This window comes from Microtus oregoni, unplaced genomic scaffold (genome assembly GCF_018167655.1).
Source record: "Microtus oregoni isolate MIOR12 unplaced genomic scaffold, Mior012 000023F_ref0000262, whole genome shotgun sequence".
Lineage (NCBI taxonomy): Eukaryota > Metazoa > Chordata > Mammalia > Rodentia > Cricetidae > Microtus > Microtus oregoni.
In genome coordinates this window covers 32,239,771-32,263,010 of record NW_024543082.1, presented here as the reverse complement: position 1 = coordinate 32,263,010, position 23,240 = coordinate 32,239,771, and the positions used below count along the sequence as shown (strand labels likewise).

General features: G+C 46.0%; 1 protein-coding gene across 2 annotated transcripts in view; it reads right to left on the bottom strand.

Moving 5' to 3' along the window:
- Erg (ETS transcription factor ERG) overlaps positions 1-15,791 on the bottom strand; it is a 98,124-nt gene extending 82,333 nt beyond the window's left edge. For both annotated transcript variants that reach the window (XM_041673401.1, XM_041673402.1), the window contains exon 1: positions 15,667-15,791. In XM_041673401.1, coding sequence (XP_041529335.1) covers positions 15,667-15,684 — 18 coding nt within the window. In that variant the 5' untranslated portion in view covers positions 15,685-15,791. The remainder of the gene's footprint in view (positions 1-15,666) is intronic.
- Between the last annotated feature and the right edge of the window lie 7,449 nt (positions 15,792-23,240).

The window sequence follows — 23,240 nt, the reverse complement described above, 5'->3', positions numbered from 1 at the left end:
AACTTCTGTAAGGCAAAGGAAACTATCAATAGGATGAAAACAACAGTCTACAGAATGGGAAAAGATCTTCATCAACCCACATCTGACAGAGAGCTGATCTCTAAAATATACAAAGAACTAAAGAAACTAGACACCAAAAAAACTAAATAATCCAACTTAAAAATGGGGTATAAATATAAACAGAGAATTCTCTACAGAAGAATCTCAAATGACAGAGAAATGATTAAAGAAATCTTCATCACCCTTAGGCATCAGGGAAACGCAAATCAAAACAACTCTGAGATTCCATCTTACACCTGTCAGAGTGGCTAAACTCAAAAACACAAATGACAGCTTATACTGGAGAGGATGTGGAGTAGGGAGAACACTCCTCCATTGATGGTGGGAATAAAAATTTGCACAGCTGCTTTGGAAATCAATATGGCAGTTTCTCAGAAAATTGGAAATCAATCTATCTCAAGACTCGGTAATACCACTCTTGGGCATATACCCAAAGGATATTCTCTTCCATACCACAAGGACTCTTGCTCAACTGTGTTCATAGCAGCTTTGTTTGTAATAACCAGAACCTGGAAATACCCTAGATGCCTCTCAGTTGAAGAATGGATAAATAAAATATGGTACATTTACACAATGGAGTATACTCAGCTGCTAAAAGTAATGACATCAGGAAAGGCAAACAGATGGAACTAGAAAACCAACAACCCGAGTGAGGAAGCCCAGGAAGACATACATGGAATGTACTCACTCATATTTGGACATTATCTGTAAAGTCAAGGATAACCGTGGTACATGGTACAACCCACAGACACACAGAGGCTAGGTAACAAGGGGGGCCCAAGGACAGGGGACACACGGATCTCCCTGGAAAAGAGAAATAGAGATCTCTTGGTTGGACTGGGGTAGGTGGGCATGGGAACATAGGGATCAGATTGGGGTTAACTGAGGGGGACAGTGCTGAGAGGTGGCTAGAAAGGGGGGCTTTAGGCAGCTGGGTAGCGCCTGATACAAGGGAAACTTCCATGAGTATACAAGAATGACCCCGGTTGAGACTCCTGGCAGTGACAGTGAATGTACAGCCCGAGCTGGCCATCCCGAGATCGAACTAGTCACTCTATCAGGTGTCATTGGAGGGCCTTCATCCAGTGACTGATGGAGGCAGATTGAGAGACCCAAGGCCAGGTATTGGGCCATGCTCAGGGAATCCTGCTGAGAGAGGGAGGAGGGACTGAAGGAAACGAGGGGGTCAGGAACATCTCAGGAAAACCCACAGAAACCACCAAACTGACTCAAGGGAACTCAGAATCTGAACCAACAACAAGAGAGCATGCATGGGACTGACCTAGCTCCTCTGCATATATGTGACAGTTGTGTAGCTTAGTCTCCATGTGGGACTCCCAGCAGTGGGAGCAGGGCTGTCCCTGGTGCTGTGACTGGCTCTTGGAAATCCATTCCTCATGATGGACTGCCTTGCCTAGGCTGAATACAGGGGGAGGTGCCTGGCCTTATGGCGACTTGATATGCCAAGCTGTGCAGAAGCCCATGGGAGGCCCGCCTCTTTCTGACAGAGTAGGGGTGGGTGGGGGGAGAAGAGAGAGAGAGAATGGGAGGAGAGGATGGCGGAGAGGCTGTGGTTGGGGTGTAAAATAAATAAATTAATAAAAAAAACTGTGTTAAAAGTTAAAATGAAATGACAAAAGGAAGTTAAAACATAATTTCCTTAGTATGTTTTCCAAGCAGTAATTGCGAGCAGATTACTCCTTGATCATCCCATGCAGCAAAATCCTCCTTCTCTCCTAATTACCCCAGAACAATGAGTGTACAGATCCAAAACACAATTAGCTCAGGACACAATGGGCTCTCGGTGGCCAGTCAAGTTTCGTCCAACATTTCGATTCCCAAGTAAAAGTCATTTCCTTTCCTTTGAATCCTACATACTAGAACTTGCTTTAGCTAGTTTCGTTCGAAGGAGAGACTTCACGTGTGTTGGATCACTTCTTCACACATGCGTTCCTTCAGGAAACGTTTATATGTGTAAGGAGACCACGAGGAGATGAATTCCTAAACGATCAACCGAAGGATGCTCATAAAAGTAAAATAAACCTTAAATAGATTCATTGCCTCAACGGGGTAGCCACCGGGCAGTTATTCTCCCCTACGAGTAGATGAGCCCCACCCTGCTCATACAGGTGGCACTGACTGAATACTAAGACAGACAAGGAAGTGGGGAGGGGAGACTTATGGGAAAGAAGGGGTTCGGTGGGAGCTCGAAAAGACTATGGGAAGATATGCATGAAATTATCAAACAATGAATAACTTTTAAGAATCTCACCTTTCAGGAAACCTAGGAAAAGAGTCTGTGGGACCTGTCTGTATTTTTCTCTGAAAATTACATGTGAATAACGTACTGTTGTATAAGCAAAACTATCTAGCTAGGACCACAGACTAACTCAAGTCTCATGGATGATCACAGTTTCACTATTTTCTTCATTCATTTTTAATCATTTTTTTACATGTGTATGTGTGTCTGTGTTGGATCTGTATGGATGTGTGTAACACGTGTGCAGGTGACCATGGAAACCAGAAGAAGGCGTTTCAGTGTTACATCCCCTAGAGCTGGAGCTACAGGCACCCGATGCTGTGCCGAGAACTGAACTCGGGTTCTTTGGAAAAGCAGCCATTGCTCTTAACAGCCGAACGACCTCCCCAAGACTCTGCTTCCACCATTTTCTACATAACAATTGAAGCCGTAAAGCTTTCCAAATTAAGTAATACACTTGCACATTTTGACATTTCAGTAAGCAGTTCAGTTTATTAAATTCGAGATTTAATAAACCAGTTATTCCCTGCTATTGAAATTAACCTGGATTAAACAGCAGATTATTCTGTAGTTGAACACAGAACCACATAGAAGCTTACTTACTAGATGACATCTTAGCATATTACATCACATAGTATAAAAACTACAGCGGTGTCACCTGCCAGGTTCCAGCTGATGGGAAAACTTTTGCAGTGAATGGAGACCGGCAGATGATACTAAGATTAAATTAGAGTTGTTGAAATTCTGAAGGCGTGACTACAGTCACAGAAGATGTGAGTGGTTTCCATCATGGCACACTGTGTAAAACGTCTCATTAACTCAGGACCAGCGAGACTAAAGGGCTATGGCAGATGGACAGATGGACAGTGGGAGGAGTCTTCACTCACTGGAAGCAAAGGCTACAAGGCAAGTGTCCAGCAAGGAGGTGCTGCCCAGAGCTGCTCAGAGCTGCCTTTCTGCTTCTGATTCTCCAGCAGGAATCTCCAATTCACAGCCCAGAGGAGACTGTGCACACTCAACCCAACCGGGGTCTTCATGGTTCTGTGATTAGTATACCAGCAAAAACATGCACACAGAACCTTGGAAAGGTATTTTCCTTTCCCAAAGGGGACCTAAAAATGGCCAACAGGTAAAGAGAAAGATTTTAGTCTAACTAACATTTGTGGGAATAAAAACCACAGCTACAATGAGATGTCATTTCACACCGGTTCTGATCAAAGACAAGACACAGTGAGGGTGGGAATGGTTATGGGGTTCTCAGGTACATTAAAGATAACTACCATATGCTCCACCAGTCCCTGCATAGGCACCCGAGGGAATTCAGTCCACACCCAGTATGGATACTCACAAGCCTCCAGTCACTACAACAGTGTTCACCTTAAACATGACATAGAAACAACCTCAGGGGGTAAAATATGGAAGAGCCTGTATAGATGATATTCATCTTCGCAAAGTTAGATTCTGGGTTGGAAATGTGGTTCAGTCCACAGAATGCTTGCCTGACATTCATGAAGCCATGGGTTCGATGCGCAGTGCTGTGTAAACAGCACATGGCATCATACACACACACACACACACACACACACACACACACACACACACACACTATGTCAGCACTTGAGATGAAAGGAGGAGGCTCAGAAGTTCGACACCATCACTAGCCTCATAGGTAAATCCAGGCTAGCCTGAGCTACATGAAATGCTTATCAAAAGGAGGGGGTGATTTTCTACCATTGGTCCAAATGTGGAGGAATCTAGAGGACGATACACTAAGCAAAACAGGTTAGGTACAGAAGGAAAATCACTGCGTGATCTTGCTTATGGTAGAGTCGACAACGGTTAAACACAGAAATCAAAGTAAAAATAAAACATGGACCACAGGAGCGGAGGGAAATGGTGAGATGAAGGCCAAAGGGTAGGAAGCGCCTGGGATGCAGGATGATCAAGTCCAGAGGGCATCGCATTACACAGAGACGCCCTCGCTATGTGGGACGTCGCTCACAGTAAATCTGGGGTACTCGTGGCCCCTCGTCATACACACTGGATACACTCAGGAGATAGCAAAGATACTAACTCGCTTGAGTACAGTCACTTATCAACATCTACATGTGTATGAAGACTCACGTCATACCCCTTAAACACGACCAAAGTCATCACCTAAGCCATTTTAAGAAAAGCATGGATTTTTTTGAAGGACAAAAACACATGAAAGATGCATATCCACTTAGAAAGGCACTAAAATGGTTTTGATTTCCCACAATGTGGAAAAACAATGGATTTTTTATGGCTGTGTTGTCACCATTGGCATGACCTTGTCGGCCCGCAAGCTCAGACGCACATGTAGGCGAGCACACACACACACGCACACACACACACACACACACAATTTGTAAAGTTGTAAAACATGGAGACTAGGGTCGGTACCCAAAGAGCTAACCCTTGCACACCTAGGCACCCTGTTGTTCAGAGCTCACGGACACAGCAAGCTTTGAAAGCAGTCACAGGACCGCAAGGCAGGTGTCACTGCTCTGTAGAAACACAGAAACACATGAGGGAATCAAGCCTCAGGGAGTGGATGTAGCTCAATAGATAGAGAGCTTGCCTCCCACATGCTAAGTTGTGGGTTCAATCCCTAGCCCTGAAAAATAAATAAGAAGACAAAAGAAAAATGAAACACAAGGCTTATATTTCTAAAGGAGTCTATGGAAAAGGAAGTGAGTAGTAAATCACTCTTTTAAAAATGAGTTTCATTTCTCAAATGTTGCATCTGCAATATGGAGAACAAAAACCCTATAACATTAGAAAAGAATCAAGCATCAGTAGACTCTCGATGGAGTGATATAAAGTGTCTTAAATTTTCTGCTCTGAATTTTAATTTTCTAAGCCTCTATATAGTTGTTTCGAAATGAAAAATAAATTTTTTATCGCTGTTGTCATTTCACTGATATTATTCAACAGATTTTTTGAGCCTCCCAAACCATCCTCAGTAGTGTTGGTAGTCTTCCGAAGGGAGCCCAACAGGTAAGACTCTCCATTCACCCCAGAATCACACAGCCACAATTTATGGTCTCCTACAAGCCACCCAGACCCTGAGGTCAGCGAGGCTGCTTTGTAAACTTGCAGAGGAGGCATCTGTAGGGAACCATGATGGGAGATCATGGGGTTTCACTACCAGGCAACAAAGCCACGTACACACACTCCTGCAGCACAGTGCCGAAGACGGGACTGTTTCTACTCACACAGGATGTTGAGATTCTAGACTTGGAGGTCTCCAACAAGATTAGCACACAGGCTTAAAGAGGGGCTGTGCAGCGGGCGGGGAGGGGGACTCTTGGAGCCATTTCATTCCAGTTCTTTTTCACTTCAAACACAAAATACATAAGTATACCGAGTGGCTGTGTAGATAGAAATCACTAGGGGATACCAACAGGTTAGCAAGCGCCCACTTGCAACACTGGGTTGGTGGTCCACACATACCTAACAGCTTTCCCAGGCAACTCTAGTGTCTGCTTCCACGGGACAGTCACCTCTTATGGACCCTATGCACTGGTGTCCTTCACGTTGTGTCGCAACGTGTGTTGCAGGAGATGTTTGCCTGGGGGGCTGCTCAGAGCATGGTTATTTCTAACCTCTGTAGGAGGCCTGGTGGGAGCAGCAGGTTTCCCTGTTTTGAGCCTGTAAACATCATTCTTTGGGGCTTTGCCAGGGCTAGAGCTGACGCTCTCGGGCACTATTTATTTTGTTTAGTTTATTGTTTGTTGACTTGATATATTTTCCCCCTACAAAAGGACTGGTGGCTAAGGACGTATCCTGTAGATGGGTAATGGATGGCCCTCTATTGTTCAGGGTTGGTGCTTTGTGGTTTTATTTGCTTTGCTTCCTTCAAAGGGCCTAAACAATGCATCCCCTGGAATTTAACAGCAAGTGTAAACGCGGCACAGAACAAACTGTGAACTGAAAATCTCTGGATCCAAATCTTGTGATTTCATCCTGACTAAAGAGAAAAAGCTCTTCAATGTCTTTAGACGGAACAATGCTAGAAGATGTCTTTCATCCGAACTCGGGAAGGACAACTAGGATCATAAATCTCTTTCTGTGACTGAGAAAGCCTGGAGAGACCTGCCCACCCCCACCAAGGACACGGCACAGGCTGTCTGTGCATAAGATAACACCGAGATAAAGGGACAGACACGAAAGTCATCAAGGCATGGTAGCTTCACGTGCTACAAAACACGGAATCCTCCCTTGAAAACCCGGAGGCCTCCGTCCCATGGAGGAAGGAGCAGCTCGCGGGCAGGAAGTTTCCATGAGGAGCCCTTCCTGCGCCTGCGCCTCTGGCTGGCCTGGCTATCGGGGCAGGAAGCGAGTGTAGGAAGTATCTGTCTACAAACCATTTATCCTCAAGGTAATTGCTGTAGCAGCATTTTACTGTTTACCAAAGCAGTAAACACAAGGTCTAAAAAAAGATGTTTTCCATCACCAGAGAACAAGGCTTAAAAAATATATGTGTTCTTTTCTCATAACCACCATTTAAAAAAAAAAAAAACATGAGTTGCCATAGGCTTACACTTCAATAGCAAGCCAGTCTAAGGGCCAGAGGCAGACTTAGTGTCAGACAGGCAGCATCCTCTCAGGGCTATGAAGCAACAAAGTGGATTTTACTTCTCTTTTAGAAGCTTCACAGTTCATCCTGCTTACCTGAAAAGAGGCCAAACCTCCAAAACTGTCTGTGTTAATTCATGTTGGTGGAAAGAATAATTCCCAGAGTCAGGTCACCCAGAAAGTCACTTGTATTTGACCTTAAACAATGCTTTTACTTTGCTGGGACTGTGACTATGTTTTAGTTCTAAGCATCCACACAGTGGAAGAGGCATTGTAGAAGTCAAAGCCATTCATGCTGGAAAGTTCTAGGGAGAGAAAGAGAAGAACAAGGCACAGAGTAGAGGGAGGGAGGGAAGAGGGAGGAAGGGAGAGAGGGAGGGAGGGAGGGAGGAGGAGGAAAGGAAGAGGGTTGGGGTGTGGATCAGGGAGAGGGAGGGAGAAAGAGGGGCCTGTCCTGAAGGAAGCTGGGAAAGCAGAAAGTGAAACATCAGGCATCTCCCCAGCAGCGGAGCCTGTCACCTCCAGCAGACGGTGCTGGGAACTGGGAACGGGGAACAACTGGCGTTTCTGTCCCGAGCTTTTATTTCATAACACAGAGAAAACAGCTGCGTGGAGAAAAGGGTCAACAAAGCTGAATTCACTGGTGGGCAGTCTTATCCATTTGCTGGTGCTCACTTCGGATGGGAGCCGGGTTAGGTGGATGGAAGAGGTCTCCATCCACTGAGGAGTGAAGCCCCCATGCGCTACGCAGAGTTCTAAGTGCCTTACACCCCATCCCCTTACAGTAACACAAGTAGGAATGAGGGGTCCATCAGGTGAAGAACATGAGGTGGAGCAGGCTATGTCTGACTTGTCGTGGACCAGGGAACAGAAGAGACAACAGGATTAACATCCCTGCTGGGAGCCCTCTGTCTAGGGCATAGATATCCCCTTGCCCAGGTCTCAGGAGGCCCCGCTCTGAGCCACCTTGTGAGTCCTGAGATCTAAAGAGCCACCAAACCCCAGCGAGGATGGCTCCACAGCCATCTTCACTCCTCCCAGCCCTAAAGAACAAAGGCCAGGGAGGCCAGCTTCCTGCTGAAGCTCTGACTACCCCCTCCAGGGTGTCCCCTCTCTGTGGCTCTTCTAGGACTGAGTCTGTGCCTGCCATCTCCTGCAGGAATGACCAAACCAATGCTTTTCCACAGGCTCTATCACAGCGCTGGCGCAAACAGAGGAGCTAGTGTCTCTCTGGCAGTCAATTGCGGACTGTGGTGTCCTGGGCAGCCTTCATGTTATTGCTGGCTGCCATGCCTCCCAAGGAGAGAGCCATGCAACGTGAAACCGCATGTGCCTAAAGCAACATCTTAGGAAACCTGCCTTGAATTGAGACATGAACTCACCATGTTGACAAATTCTGACGCTTTGCTTCAATCGTCTCTTCTTCTTCTGAGAGGAAGCTCACACGAATGCACTATCAAGTATGGCCACAGCTCATGCACATGGACTGTATTAATTGGACTTGCGGTTATTGACAAAATAACAAAGAGGGCATGGAGCTGGGAGGGAGACGGGTGAGGGAGCTGCAGGGAGCAGGTGGAGGGAGGCTGAGATGGAGGAGTATGCTCAGTATACATTGTATAAATATAGGAGACTATCAAAGAATAAACATCATTTTAAAACGCCCAATGGGATGCCAAAAGGACTGAGGTTACTCGAATCAACTGATTTGGGGATTCATGCAAAGGTGTGAAGGGCTCCCTTCAGAGATGAACCCATGATAATACTTATTAGATAGGGGGAAGGAACAGGAAAGGGCTTCATGTGTTATCTGTAATTCCGTGACAGCAAAAGTCATGGTAAACCATAGACATGGATGTTTTAGACATAAGATTGTTTAGGGCTGGGGTGACAGACAGCTCAGTGCACACAGTACCCTCTATGTAAGCATGAGGACCCAAGTTCAAATCCCCAGCACTCATGTAACTGCTGGACCCAGCAGTGGAGTGGGGAAGACAGGCCCTGGGGGTTCACTGGCCAGTGTAGCTGACAGCTAGCATTGACTCTGGTCGCCACACATACACGCACATGGCGGCACGTAGACTCACACATGCACACGCACACTCACACACGCACAACCTCGAGCATCTCTGCTGGATGTCCCCTATCATATTTTCCAGAACTAAGCACGCATTGTTTTTACCCAGCGTTTGAAGTAATAGCCCTGTTGATGTTATGGTTGGATTCTGATGTGGCACTTCGAAACATAAATAATTTCACTTGGCTTTGGCACTCCTTCCCTGAAACCCTCGGCACTTATCTGCACACGGCAGCACGGCACCTGTTCCTCCCTCCCGGGGCTGAGTTCCACGAACACCCTGCCGAAAGACGCCGCGGGGCCTAGCGGAAAACACTGAGCTGACTGCTCATGACTGACGCCCAAGGCACAGCACGGAAGTTGACACTTGGGCTGAGGACATGTAAGCCAGTCACCAGCAGACCTGGAATCGGGAACCTCTGCCCCGTGGATACTGCCAAATAAGGAAAGAATTCTTAGGACAGAGTGGAGCTGAATGGTGGCGTGCCTGCCTCGCACGAACAAAGCCCTGGGTTCCATCCCCGGGACCTCAGAAAATAAATCACACTTGGCATATATTCCTTTAAGCCAGGCATGGTGGTTCGCACCTGTAATCCTGACAGTACAGAGGCAGAAGCAGGAGGATTGCCATGAGGTCTGGGCTAGCCTAGGCTACAGCGTGAGACCATCTCAAAGACTCAGAAAGTAAAACAGCAACCAAGAACCATCTGTCACCACGCAGATGCAGAAGAGGCAAAGTGTCACTCTCAAGTGTTCCAGAGGTTTACGGTACAGCTGTCCCGTGTGGCAGGACAGCTGCTTAAGGGGTTTTGTTTTTCACATAATGAGCAGATGACGGAGTAGATGGTTACAAGAACGCTCGTTACCCAGTCAGTGTCTTAACGCATTTGAGATCGTTCAAGACGGCATTCTTCTCTACAGAGAATCCTAATGCTGGAGGTGCAGGAAGCAGCTGTCGTAAGGAGACCACTGGGGACACCGAGAAAGGAGACTGACTGGTCCGCATCCTTCACGAAGTTTCCACCCTTATCTGTGAACAAGCACTCTGAGGCGATGTACCTGTTTATTTAACACAAGGCCTGCCAGGCAGCTCTGGGGATAGTGTCAGTCTCGATCACAAACGTGAAGCATTTTATGTGCCTTTAAACACAAGGTCCACTTAATTCATCTCATCTCAGTAGGAGAGAGATCACTAAGAAGAAATATGATCTTACATGACTGTCTCTCTTCTCCCTAGTAGTCACAATGAATTGTAGTTAACACATATTGCTTGAATACTTGCCAGCCACTACTGACAACGCTGGCTGAAGACGTGTGTATGTTAATACCAAGAACAAGGTCCTGGAGCTTCATGAGAATACAGACACAAATGAACAAAGGCAAGCAGTAGGGAGAACGGGCCAGAAACAGAAGGAAAAGGGACTGTAGAAGGAAGGCTGAGCCCAGCACCAGCCTCAACCAAGGGCAACAGGAGAAGCACTGGGAAAACACGCTGGATCAAACGGGGAACAGAAGTTATGGACAAGGAGAAAACACAGGTCTCAGTGGATATGAGACAGGTTCATACAGAAAGGAACAATATGCTAAAAATATCACAAATTCACATCAAAATGAGAAAAAGAGAGCTTCCATTCTTCCCTGATCAATTGACAAACATTAGATCAGAATATCCGAGTGGTCGTGAGTCAATCCCTCAGGGTTAGTAAGCTGGCAATGTCTGTGAAATCAGCACAGTACTTTAATTTCACAAAGATATTAAAGATGTGCACAGCTGCTGGCCCAAAAGTTTCTTTTCTAAGCAACAACACTCAGAAAATGCTTTTTTCTAGACATCAGAGAGAGCGTAGCGTGTCCAGCCGTGCATGTATGAAACTGTGAAGGAAGGCTTCAAAAAAAATTGGTTGTAAAATGATAATTTTTATTTTATATTTTAAAAAGCATAAAAATCATGCTTATTAGAAGCATGTAGTGACACGGTGGTGAACTGTGTATAAATTATCAAGAGCAAAAAGTGATCTCTTTGCCCCTTTCCTTACAGTGAAAATGTCTTGCACGCTACAACCGTAAATTGTACAAAGCAAAATTACGTTTCCCCCTAAAAGCTCATGGAGAAAATTGGATAGTGAAGGATCTCAGCATCCTTCTTTTTGTGCTAACAGACAAAAACAAGACACGATTCAGGCCTCCCGCTATCACCAGACACATAGTCCTGGGTTGCAGCACAGGTAAAAGCAGCAAGCCGACCACCGCCACCTAAGCCACCAGCTTCCTCCACCTTTCCTGCTGCAGCTGGCTGCCATCTGCAGCTCCCACCTTCTCCCTAGCCCCATATACTCTGCCACAGGCTCGGAGGCTATGATAGAAGCTGGAAGAGACCCTGCCGCTTGCCCTGTGTCTGTGAAACCACCCAGACAGCGTCCGTGGCTGTAAGCTTTACTCCTGACGCTGGCTTGTGTGAAACACGGAGGAAAAGGTGCATCAGAAAGCATGGCAGTTCATCCTGAAGAATCCCGTGGCAGCTGCCGTTTCCTGAGTGCTGGCTCACGCCAGCATGAGGAAGGGTCACCACATGACAGTGAGAGCTGGTATCACACGCCCAAGCCCCCAAGTGCAAGTGTGTCTGTGGCCACAGGACGTAAGAGCTGGCCTCTGGGGTGATCTGATAGTGTCCTGAGGGCAGGGCAGGAAGCAGCGTCCTTCAGCCCATGGAAGCAGAAGCCTCTATAGCAACTGGACAAGGCCCACCATGACGGTGTGAAAGCACACTGTGTCAAAACCACCTCTGCAAATTTCCTCTGCTGAGGCTGTATGCCCCGTGAGCACCGGCAACTCAATCAGTGCCTCTCAGCTGAAGGAACTAAGCCGCTCCACACGAGTATCACTTTCCTGAAGGCTTCGTTTGCTTTTCAAGATTTACTTTATTTTATGTGTACGCTTTTCTAAGAATCATTGAGTGTGCACGAGTGTGCTTGGGAATATGTTTTTAAAAATCACGGTCTGTTTTTTTCAGCAAAAAAAAAATAACAATGAGTTTAAAGGAGACAGAGATGATGAGGGAATCATATTGTTTTGGAACATTCACAGACAGGGGAGTCCTGCAGGGAGAGCTGCTGTGTGTTCAATGAGAGGGGAGAATACAGGGCCACCATTCGGGGTGACTGATGGACACAGACACACACACACAGAGACACACACAGAGACACACACACAGAGACACACACACAGACACACACACAGACACACACACAGACATACACACAGACATATACAGACATACACACACAGACATACACAGACACACACACAGACACACACAGGCAGACACACACACAGACACACACAGACATCACAGACAGACATACACACAGAGACACAGACAGACACAGACACACACAGACATACACAGACAGACATACACACACAGATATACACAGACATATACACACAGACATACATACACAGAGACACACACACAGACATAGACACACACACAGAGACAAACACACACACAGACACACACAAACACACACACACACACACAGCTTTCACGGATGTGCTATACCACAGAGAATCTGAGAATACTCCCGAGTGCACACAGTAAGTATCTTGGAGATGCTGCTGTCTTTTCAAACACCTAGGCTGGAGTGGGGTGGGGTAGGGTGGGGGAGCAGCTCTGGGATGTGGCAGTTATGCAGAACAATAACATCTAGCACCTGGAGTTCCTTCCACTGTCGCAGAATCCCGGACTAAGCAGGGAGGAGGGAGGCCATGCCTATTCCTTTGACACCAGCCGGGAACACAGCTGTAGTTATGCTGCCTAGCAGCAACCATTAAAGCCCATGCAGAGATTGCTGTTCCCTATCATCCCGTTTCTGAGCGCCCTGGGCCTCCTTAGGGACTTTCCACATCCTGCCTGACTCCTGAGCTACTTCCACTCAAGGTGCCGTTTGAACATGCTCCTTCCATGTGCACACACAAACACACATGCACGCATGTACATACACACAAACACACACACAAAGACACAGAGACACACAAAGACGCACACACACAGACACACACAAAGACACATACACACATGCAAAGACACAGAGACACAAAAAGACACACACATGCACAGACACAGACACACACAAAGACACATACACACACACAAAGACACACATGTACATCCACACACTTAAAAGATTCAACTCTAGACTTAAGGCTTTCTACCTAGGGACTCACAGTCTCCAGTTGTTCAGAATTAGAATGTTTTTCTAATGGAACCCTATTCAGTCTGCCCCCCCTCCCCCCACCACAGTGTTTTTAAATACAGGACACTATAGGCTTCTTTAAGCTATGGGTATTGCAAATAAGGTCAGAATAATCTCTGGAGGGCTGAATTAGACCCCTAACTGACGTGCAGAGGGTTACATGAGGAACAGCGGCATCCAGGGTCAGTCATCCCTCAGGATTGTAAGAAGCCCTCAGAGCCATCTTCCAGATGCTTGCACACAGAGATGCCAACATGTTTTTATTAGGGCCCTTGGCCTGATCCTGAAGCCCATGAATGTGCAGAGAGAAACCTAAAATACCTTCACCTTTCCCCCACTGAAACGCCGTGTTCTGGAGCCCAGTAAGACTACCAGCATAGTGCTCCCAGGCTTCAGTGTGGCTGAAGGAAAGGAGACACAAACACGGTGCCTGCAAGTGAAAGGGCTCATTGATCTGTTTACCGAAACACCTAAAACTCCAAGCCTATTTGCCATGGGAAAATGCCCCTGTGGGGACTGTCTCAACTTCAGAGAGGATGTTTCCCTCTGCTAATCTGAGGCTTGTGCTAGCGGAACTAAAGCTGCAGTCAAGGGACACAAGGCCTTTTGCCCACTCCATAAACAAAGCCATGGAATCCCCTCACTATACCCAGAGAACCTCACAGAGGCTGATCTTCAGCAAAGTTAACTCGCAGGGGAGACCGCTCTAACAGGGGCCTTAAAGAATCCCGGGAAGTCGTTTCTATCACAGGGAGATATACGATGTCATACAGCACAAAATTCAAACAGGCCCAGAGTCCTACACAGCAGCAAGTGATTGTCTCCGAATGTATTCAGGAGTCAAAAATGACTTCAAACTTCAGAAGCAACTTCTTCATTAACAGGGATCTTAAAGGAAACAGCGTAACACACCGGAGTGTTTGTCAAAATGTACTTTACCTCCTACACGGCGGCGGCCTGCTCTGTCTGTGCTTTAAAGCATTGGCTTGGGAAGTGGGGAGGAACCCACATAAGTGTCTGCTCAAACTATCTAAGATTTACAAAGAATATTTGATTTAATTGCTATGAAATAGGGATTAAGAGTCTATGAAATAGAATTAAGAGTCTAAAGCACAATCCAAAAAGGCAGAATTTGGGGTTATCAAAATCCAGTCATTTCTACTCACTTAGCCCACTTTTAAAATTCCCTCTAGGTCACAATATTGCAGCTGGCCCTAATCCTTGAAGCCACAGAAGGTGAAGTTCTAAGACTTTGGTACATTACTTATTACGTGATAGAATACATACTGAGGCTGAAAATTAGATGGAACTCTGAAACAATGTTTACCTGATACATAACGCAATAGATATTAACCAAAGAGGGTTTTCTAATGCCTCATCTCGGCTGTGGGCAACCCCGACTTTCATGAGTTTTCAAGCGAAGCAGTAGTGGACAGACAAGTCTTGTCCCATCTCTGTGACACCAAGCTATAGACATAACAAACAACACACTCTTTGGCTCACTTTCTTTGTCTATGTAGGCTGCTAGTTTTCCCCATTGCTACAAATGTCATTAACGCCCGGCGGCCTGGAACGTTGCTTAACAAACCCACCACCTCAGACTTCCACTGCCTCCACCGACTTCTGTGTCAACCAGCCCGTACTTAATTCACCGCCTGTGCGGATTTGTCTCCGTGTTAAACCCTACCAGCTTCCTCCCAGAAATATTTACAAGAAAACACACAGAAACAAACACAACTGAGGAGAGACCCACAGACCACCGCTTCCCAGTTCCCACACACCACACTAGGAAGAAAGCTTGCAGCGCATAGAAGGGCAGGTGTTTTATTTGTGATAGACACGTAAACCAGCACACCCAATTACCACCATTTGAGACGGCTCAGTCCTCTCAGCATGGAGGCGTCCCACAATTCAAGTCAACCTCTGTCCATCCTGCTACCAACAGCCACAGAAAATCTCCCCACTTCCGTAGGGACGTGCCGGCATGCCTGTTGGTGAGGAGTCCCAGAAGTGCATCCAAACATTCGCCATGGACAAAGCCCATCGCTGTGACCCTGCCCTCCAGCCTCCGTGAGGGTTGCTTCGCATCAGACCCACATCCAGACACAGTTAGGAACAGGTAAAGAATCTGAAAATTCAGGAGTGCTCCAAATGCCACCAACAAGAGTAATCCATGGCGCTCAACAGAGAATTTAGAAACCCCAATTTTTTTTTCCGAGTTTGAAGTTTTTAAGCCTTGCGGATGGTCGGAGTAGGAAAAAGGAAATTTACTAGGCAGCGCAAAGGAAATCTCGTTGTCCTCTATTGTGGTAGGGGGGGTGTTGCCCAACCCTAACTTATCTGCCTTGATAAAGGAAGCCAAGCGCAAGAAGAGCAAGGTTTTGTCAAATGTAGAGGAACCCTCTCCTTACCTTAATCGTGCTGGCCATATTGCAATCAAGTTTATTGATCGTTAATAAATGTTAATAATAATTATTGCTTCTCTCTGACCAGAAAGTAGTTTTGATGAGGTTGTTTAGAGCGGATGAGATTGTGCTAAGTCTGGGAAATGAAGTCAACCAATGGCAGGAAGAGGTTTCTATTGGTCCTGGCTGCCCAGCCCAAAGAAACAGGATATTTGGGAGTGGAGAGATAAGAGACCCTGAAAACAATGTTGTTTTTCTTGATGATATGCAGCCAGGAGAATTTTTTTTTAATTAAAAAAAAGGCATCAATTGGCTGGGGCTGGGACTGTCACAGCAGGTGTGACCTGTGTGACTCTGGGTGACAGGCTGCACCAGACCAAAGCAGGATGCAGATGTGGCAGGGCTCTGCATGGCTGCACAGGGGAGGTGGAAGGCACCTCACAGCCTGGGTGTCAGTACTGCAAGCCCCCTCCTCCCCAGGACACCATCAGCCAGCTAGGAACCAGGACTTTTCATGCTACTACATGGTCATATTTAATAAGGCAATTTGCTGCCAGTGATCAGAAAGCCTCCATTTATTCAGTCTCTCCAATGAATGTTCCAGGACTGCTTCACAAATTCTCTTTCCAAACACAAGAAACCATTATTATTTGCTCCCCAAGAAATGAATCAAAAATACAGACACTGGAATCAAGGTAACCAAGAAAACTAAAGAAAAAAAAATACAAATATCAAAATCTTATTTTCAAGCACTTATTTAAGGGGCTGGGGAGATGGCTCAGCCAGTAAACTGCTCCCAGTGTAAACATGAGGACCTCAGCTCAGTCCCCAGAACCCAGAGAGAAAAAGCTGGGTGCAGGGTCACAGACCTTCACCGGGAGTCAGAGACAAGGGATCCCTGGAGGGCACTGACCCGCCAGCCTATGCCAGACCAGCATCTGAGGAGTAAGATCCAGGCTGACTGTTGGCTTCCACATGCACACTAGCCTGAGCAAACTGTGTGCCTATATACAGGCATAGACGCTCTTTATACAGGCATACATGCCCTTTATATAGGCATACACACTCTATACAGGCGTATGCGCCCTTTATACGGGCATATGCACTCTTTATATGGGCATACACACTGTTTATACAGGTGTACACGCCCTTTATACAGGCGTACACACTCTTTACACAGGCGTACACACTCTTTACACAGGCGTACACTCTCTTTATACAGGCGTACACTCTCTTTACACAGGCGTACACACTCTTTACACAGGCGTACACTCTCTTTATACAGGCGTACACTCTCTTTATACAGGCGTACACACTCTTTACACAGGTGTACACTCTCTTTATACAGGCGTACACTCTCTTTATACAGGCGTACACACTCTTTACACAGGCGTACACTCTCTTTATACAGGCGTACACTCTCTTTATACAGGCGTACACTCTCTTTATACAGGCGTACACACTCTTTACACAGGCGTACACACTCTTTACACAGGCGTACACTCTCTTTACACAGGCGTACACACTCTTTACACAGGCGTACACTCTCTTTATACAGGCGTACACACTCTTTATACAGGCGTACACACTCTTTATACAGGCGTACACACTTTATACAGGCGTACACACTCTTTATACAGGCGTACACACTCTTTATACAGGCGTATACACTCTATACAGGTGTATGCGCCCTTTATACAGGCGTACACTCTCTTTACACAGGCGTACACTCTCTTTATACAGGTGTACACGCCCTTTATACAGACATACACACTCTTTACACAGGCGTACACTCTCTTTATACAGGCGTACACTCTATACAGGCGTATACACTCTTTATACAGGCATACACACTCTTTATACAGGCGTACACTCTCTTTATACAGGCGTATACACTCTTTATACAGGCATACACACTACATATGCTTATGCATACACCCCTCCCCAAACACCTAGAGTCTACATTCTAGAACATATGCCCCACTGATGGACATCCGTGCTGCCAACCATGGATGCCAATAGAACTCTGAGTTACCCAGAGAGGAGGCCACGGGTCCTCACGAAGTGCACAAAACCCAAGCTGCAGGTTTAAGGCCAGAGTTCTCTTTCCCCAAAGGAAGCAGAGCTGACACAGGCCTGAACATTCTTTAGAGGATTTCAGGCCTTTAATTACTCATTTTCAGGAAATTACTTGTTCTGTGGACGAAACAAAAGTTTGCTTTGAATTGAATCACATGAAAGTTAGACCAGTAAACGGTACAATCTCACGGGGAACCAAGGAAACAAAGGACCAGAGCCTGAGTCACGAGCAATTCTTGGTTACTGGGACAGACAGGTGGGGAACTGAATTCATTCAGACTTTGGGCCAGCGCTGCCGGGATTCGACACTACTCCCTTTCTCTGGTTTGCCTCCTTGTACGTCTCCATCCCTGTGTGTTAAATAATAAAAAGAAGCTGATTTCGCCAGTAGGATTTGCTGAAGGAGGCAGAGGCAGGAGGATTACCAGTTCGAACCAGCCTGGGCTAGACATATTTTAAAAAAGGATTCAAAAAGAAGGAGAAAGAAAAGATTAGGAGATGGAAGAGGGGATGGGACCCCATGGTCCAACACCTGCCTAGCAGGTGCAAAGACCCTGGGTTCAAACCCCAATGGTGCAAAAAGACAGGGAGAAGGAAGGGAAAGAGAACAAGGCAAAAGAGGGAAGGAACAGGAACAGGGAAAGGAGGTAGCGACTATGAGGAGGGAAGTTAAAAGCAAGAAAGAAAAATACATATGAACACTAATTCCAGTGTAATTCCAGTAAAAGTCTCGTGGCTCACAGGTTCTCACCACCTACATTTTGAGGGAAGGTCGATTTCCGGCTCTTTTTATCTCTGAACAATGCGAAAGATGGCAGACTGATTAAAACTGTGTTTCCCCTAAAATTCTCCAAGTTCTGAGCTGTTTCATCCTGGCAGCTTCCCACAAGCCCTGAGAAAAAGAAACAAAGTAAGGAGCAACATCCGGGTGCTCCACGTGCCTGGACCTTTCTTCTCTCTCATGAAGCAGTGTCTTTTCAAAAGGCTGCTGCTTCCTTCAGTACGAGGGAAGGTCCCCGCGTGGATTTACTGAGCATGGGCTTTTACAGGGCTGACTTCTCTGCGATAAAATAGCCATAGATGGTCTTACCTCCTGCACTCACCAGGGTTAACACAGCAAGCAACCGTGTCCTGTGGCAGAGGCAGCAAGTTCCTTCCCAAGGTCTAACAACCCCCACGACCTGCCTAAGACACCATGGTGCTCATCTGACCCAAATCAACTGTCAAGAGGAAAAATTTTAACTTTGATTTTTGAAATAATTTCAACCTTACAGGAAAATTACAATGCAGAGAGACCCCCCTCACACAGCCCAGTCTTCTGTATGCCCCGCCATTTGCCCAGCCCTCCGTCACTTATGCACAACACACACGTCCTTTATTTGATAAAATACCCCTTTATTAGAGCCTGAATTCTTTGCTTGGAAAATTATAAAGACAAAGCAGACACTACCAATATTTGACATAATTTCTAAAGATTCTGCACATACCTCTCACAGTGCCTAATTTGGAACCTCAACAAAAGTATGAACAGTGATCAGACGGCATAATTATTTGGTGATCGCCACATTTTAAAATGGCAATCCCCTCTGTTAAATGTCTCTCGTTTCAAATGACAAAATGCTTAGCAGATTTTTACTTTCAACGAGTCATTCCTGATACCAAGAGGAGCAAAACAACCCTCAATCCGGGCCATCCCAGAATATCGATCACAAGAGCTTTGCCCATAAACTTACTTGACTACCGGTAGCACAAACAGTACCTATGAATTAGAACATCCCAAAGCCACTTCTTAAACCTTATCCCCGGAGTTATTTGAAGTGGAGGAAGCTCACTTCATATTTCCCTGACCCTAAGTCTGAGTTTTCATGTGACCTTGGCTCCCAGCCACTCAGCAGTTGCAGAAGTGGGTGTCTTTTCCCCGAGATGTTACTTTGAGGGGGACGCTATCACCAGACAGTTCCAGTTAGAGAGCAATCTGGCAGCTGCTGGGGGTCATTCCATCATATGTCTGTCAAGGCTAGGTCACTTGTCTCCCTTGTTAAAACACAGGAACACTCTATGGGACCCGCTGGCCCCATGGTAGTCACGGACAGCAACAACAATGGATGACTGGTACGGTCCGTTCTTAGTTCTCCACCACGAGCCCATCACTCACAAATTCAGTTCCCTTTGATAAGTCTACAGTTTGCTCCGAAGATAAAAGGAAACGGTGTAAACAAAACTGCACAAAGGTTCAATAACCACAAATGAAATCCATTGTTGATTTATCCCCAAGGCAAGCCTCTGATTCTGTGATTCTGTGAGTGTCTCACCCTTGTTTCCTCGTGTGTGTGGTATGTGGGTCCGTTCATCCTAGAGTGCCTTGGTGGAGGACAGCAAGGCTCTGCAAATCAATCACGGCCACATCAAAAGAAGAATGTTACCTTGTAACGGGGGCACGGCAGCAGAATCATGGCCTTTGTGTCAATTATTCCTGTTTCATACATCTATAAAATGGAATACCCATCATCACCAAAAATATGGCAGGAATAGGATGGGGATATGTTTGGGTGGGTAACAGCACACATTGCTCAAACATGCGGTCCTGGGTTTGGATCCCCAATACCCACATAAGAGGCAGGGCATGGCCATGACCACCTGTCAGTTGAGCCTGAGTATCTGCTGTGTATCTCAAGTTCAATGAGAGACCCTGTCTCAGGGGATAACGTACAGGACAAGAGAAGAGGGTCCTCCATGCATGTGTATAAGCACACACACAGATACTCTAGGAAAACCAGGTAGAAGATAATATGATATGGATGAATATGATATGGAAAACTGCTGCCTGGTAAATCAAAAATCAGCTTGTGAAATTTTCACATGTTCTAAAGGGAAGACATAACTAGCAGCAGTGACAAGCTCTGCGTTACAAGGCCAGGGCAGAGGATCTTTCTTTGACTCCTTTCCCCGTCTTTTTTGTCTTATTTATATTTTCAGGATACTTGCAATTGGCACTGCTAAACTTTTATATTAAAGACAAATGAATCATACATAACTTACTGCTGTGCAAATCCCTGAGGAATTCAAGCACATCCTGCGCACGCACAACACAGATTCTGGGTGTCAGACCCTTTGTGCATCTGTATACAAGTGTCTAATTCTGCTGGGGCTGGAGAGACGGCTCAGTAGCTGAGAGCACTTGCTGTTCTCACAGACGAACTGTGCTTGGTGCCCCATGTCAGGCTGCTCACAACTGTCTGTAACTCCAGCGGTCTGATACCCTCTTCTGGCCTCCTTGGGGACCTGTATGCATCTCTCTCTCTCTCTCTCTCTCTCTCTCTCTCTCTCTCTCTTTCCCGTTTCTTTTTAAATGTCTACACACAAAGAATCATTCTTTTTAAAAAATTAAATTTTTGTACAAAAGTCCAGAAGACTTTTATGCTTGTGGTGCCCATCAATCAACAGTCCATCCTGCTGGCATCAATGACACATCAGTCTCACACCAGAAACTCCAGTGGGCACCGACAAAGCCAGGATGACAGGACTCTGACCCACCACTGAGCTTAGCACTCAGGAAGCCCATGTCAAGCTAGTCAAATCACACACACACACACACACACACACACACACACACACACACTTGCAAGGGCAAGGCCTCAAGTTCGCCCAGCTTTTTAAGGCCAAAACGAACACTGTACATTGTTCCTCTGATGACACACGAATCTTAAAATTCAAACTGTTTGGATCATTCCCAAGATCCCTGCAAGAAGGATGTCTCAAGAACCTTTGCCAGGGACATGCCTGAGACTGGAGATAAGGATCGGCCATCTGGAGCTGTCCCCATAATGGAAAACTCCACTTTGCTGTGGAACTTTCCCATCTACGTCAGTGAGAGGATTTGCCTGAGAACAGGGCAGGGTGTCGAGTACCGTCCCAGTCATCACTGGACGAAGACCTTTCTACAGTGTGCAGTGTGCTTAGGTTTTACCCTGTTGGGCAAAGTTCTGTGTGAGTATATGTGTGAGTGTGTAGGTGTATGTCTGTGCATGTGTGTGTATGTATCTGTGTGTGTGTACATTTGTGTGTGTGTATATATCTGTGTGTGTGCACATGAGTGTATGTATGTGTGCATGTGCACATTATATCTATGTGTGTATGAGTGTGGATATCTATGCATGTGTCTGTGCATATGTGTGTATATATGTATATATAAATATATGCCTGTGTGTATGTGTGTGCATGAGTATGTATGTGTGTGTGTGTGTGATGGAGTGCCTATGAATGTGTTTATGTTTGTAGTCACCATACTCTCCAGCAGACCATTAAGAAACAATTAAATTACCATGTAAGTAACTACTGCTTAACACTTTGAGTTAATACAGTCTCCAGCCTCTTGGTTGAGTCTAACTCAATTAAAGCAAGGGCATTGTTATCACACACTAAATCCTCAACTTTCAACACCCATGCTGCAATTTCCTTCACTGTGAGGTGGGCATTGGTCCGGCTCTGCGGGCTCAAATGAAGCAACAGTTCCAAGAAGCTCGACTTCCTCTGCATCCAGCATGTTTTCAAGTTTGGGAAAACCTTGCTTGTCCTCATCCCTGGATGCCTGGAATGTTAGCGCCATCCTCGTGGACTCTAAATCTGTTCACGTATTACTCATGATTTTTTAAAAAAGAAAGAGGTGTAATTATTCTGACACAATAGTTTAGCCGAAAGCAGCTCTTAAATTTCCTAATTGCATTATCGTGTCTCTATACACAATGAACCCCAAGGTTGTTTGACATGTGACTGGGAACCTATGAGCACACATGTTATTTGCAGACACTGCCTTGCTAACAGTTACCTGGGAGCTTGGTCTGCCCCAAGGACACGCTAGCGAATTGTACATCATACTGGTGGGGACCGTGATGCAGCTCTGTCCTTGTCAGAATCAGTCTCCCATCACGGCACTGTCCTTGTTGGTACCCTTAGCTGTGACATCATCTTGGGCCACCGAGATAACTTTGATTTTTAGCACATTCAGAATCTTGGATGGTCATTAAAGGCATATTTGTCTCCCTTACCGCACATCATAATTTACTGATATGCATTTGTAGACTGTTTCTTTGGGGGCCAAGGAAATGGCTCTGTGGGTAAAGGCACCTGCTAAGCAAGCCGGGCAGGCTGAGTCCCTGGAACCCCAGTAAAGGTGGGAAGAAAGAATCCAGCTCACAAGGGTGTCCCTTCACCTCTACAGGTACATGCACAACACGCCCCCAAACACTCCACAAATACAATTTTAAAATTAAATTATTTTTATAACAAAAAGTAGAGACGGTGTCTTAAGGAATGACAGCCAGTGGCCTTCACAATATGGAGGTTTGAAGAGACATCTGTGCGCAAAAGTTGCTCTTCTTGATTGTCCTGGCTTTACTCTCCCGGCTCTACTCTGATGTCACCTAAGATGGCTCATTGTCTACTAAGGTATTTCCATCACAAATGGAATCATAAATGAAGCTGGCACAGGAAAACTATCGGAT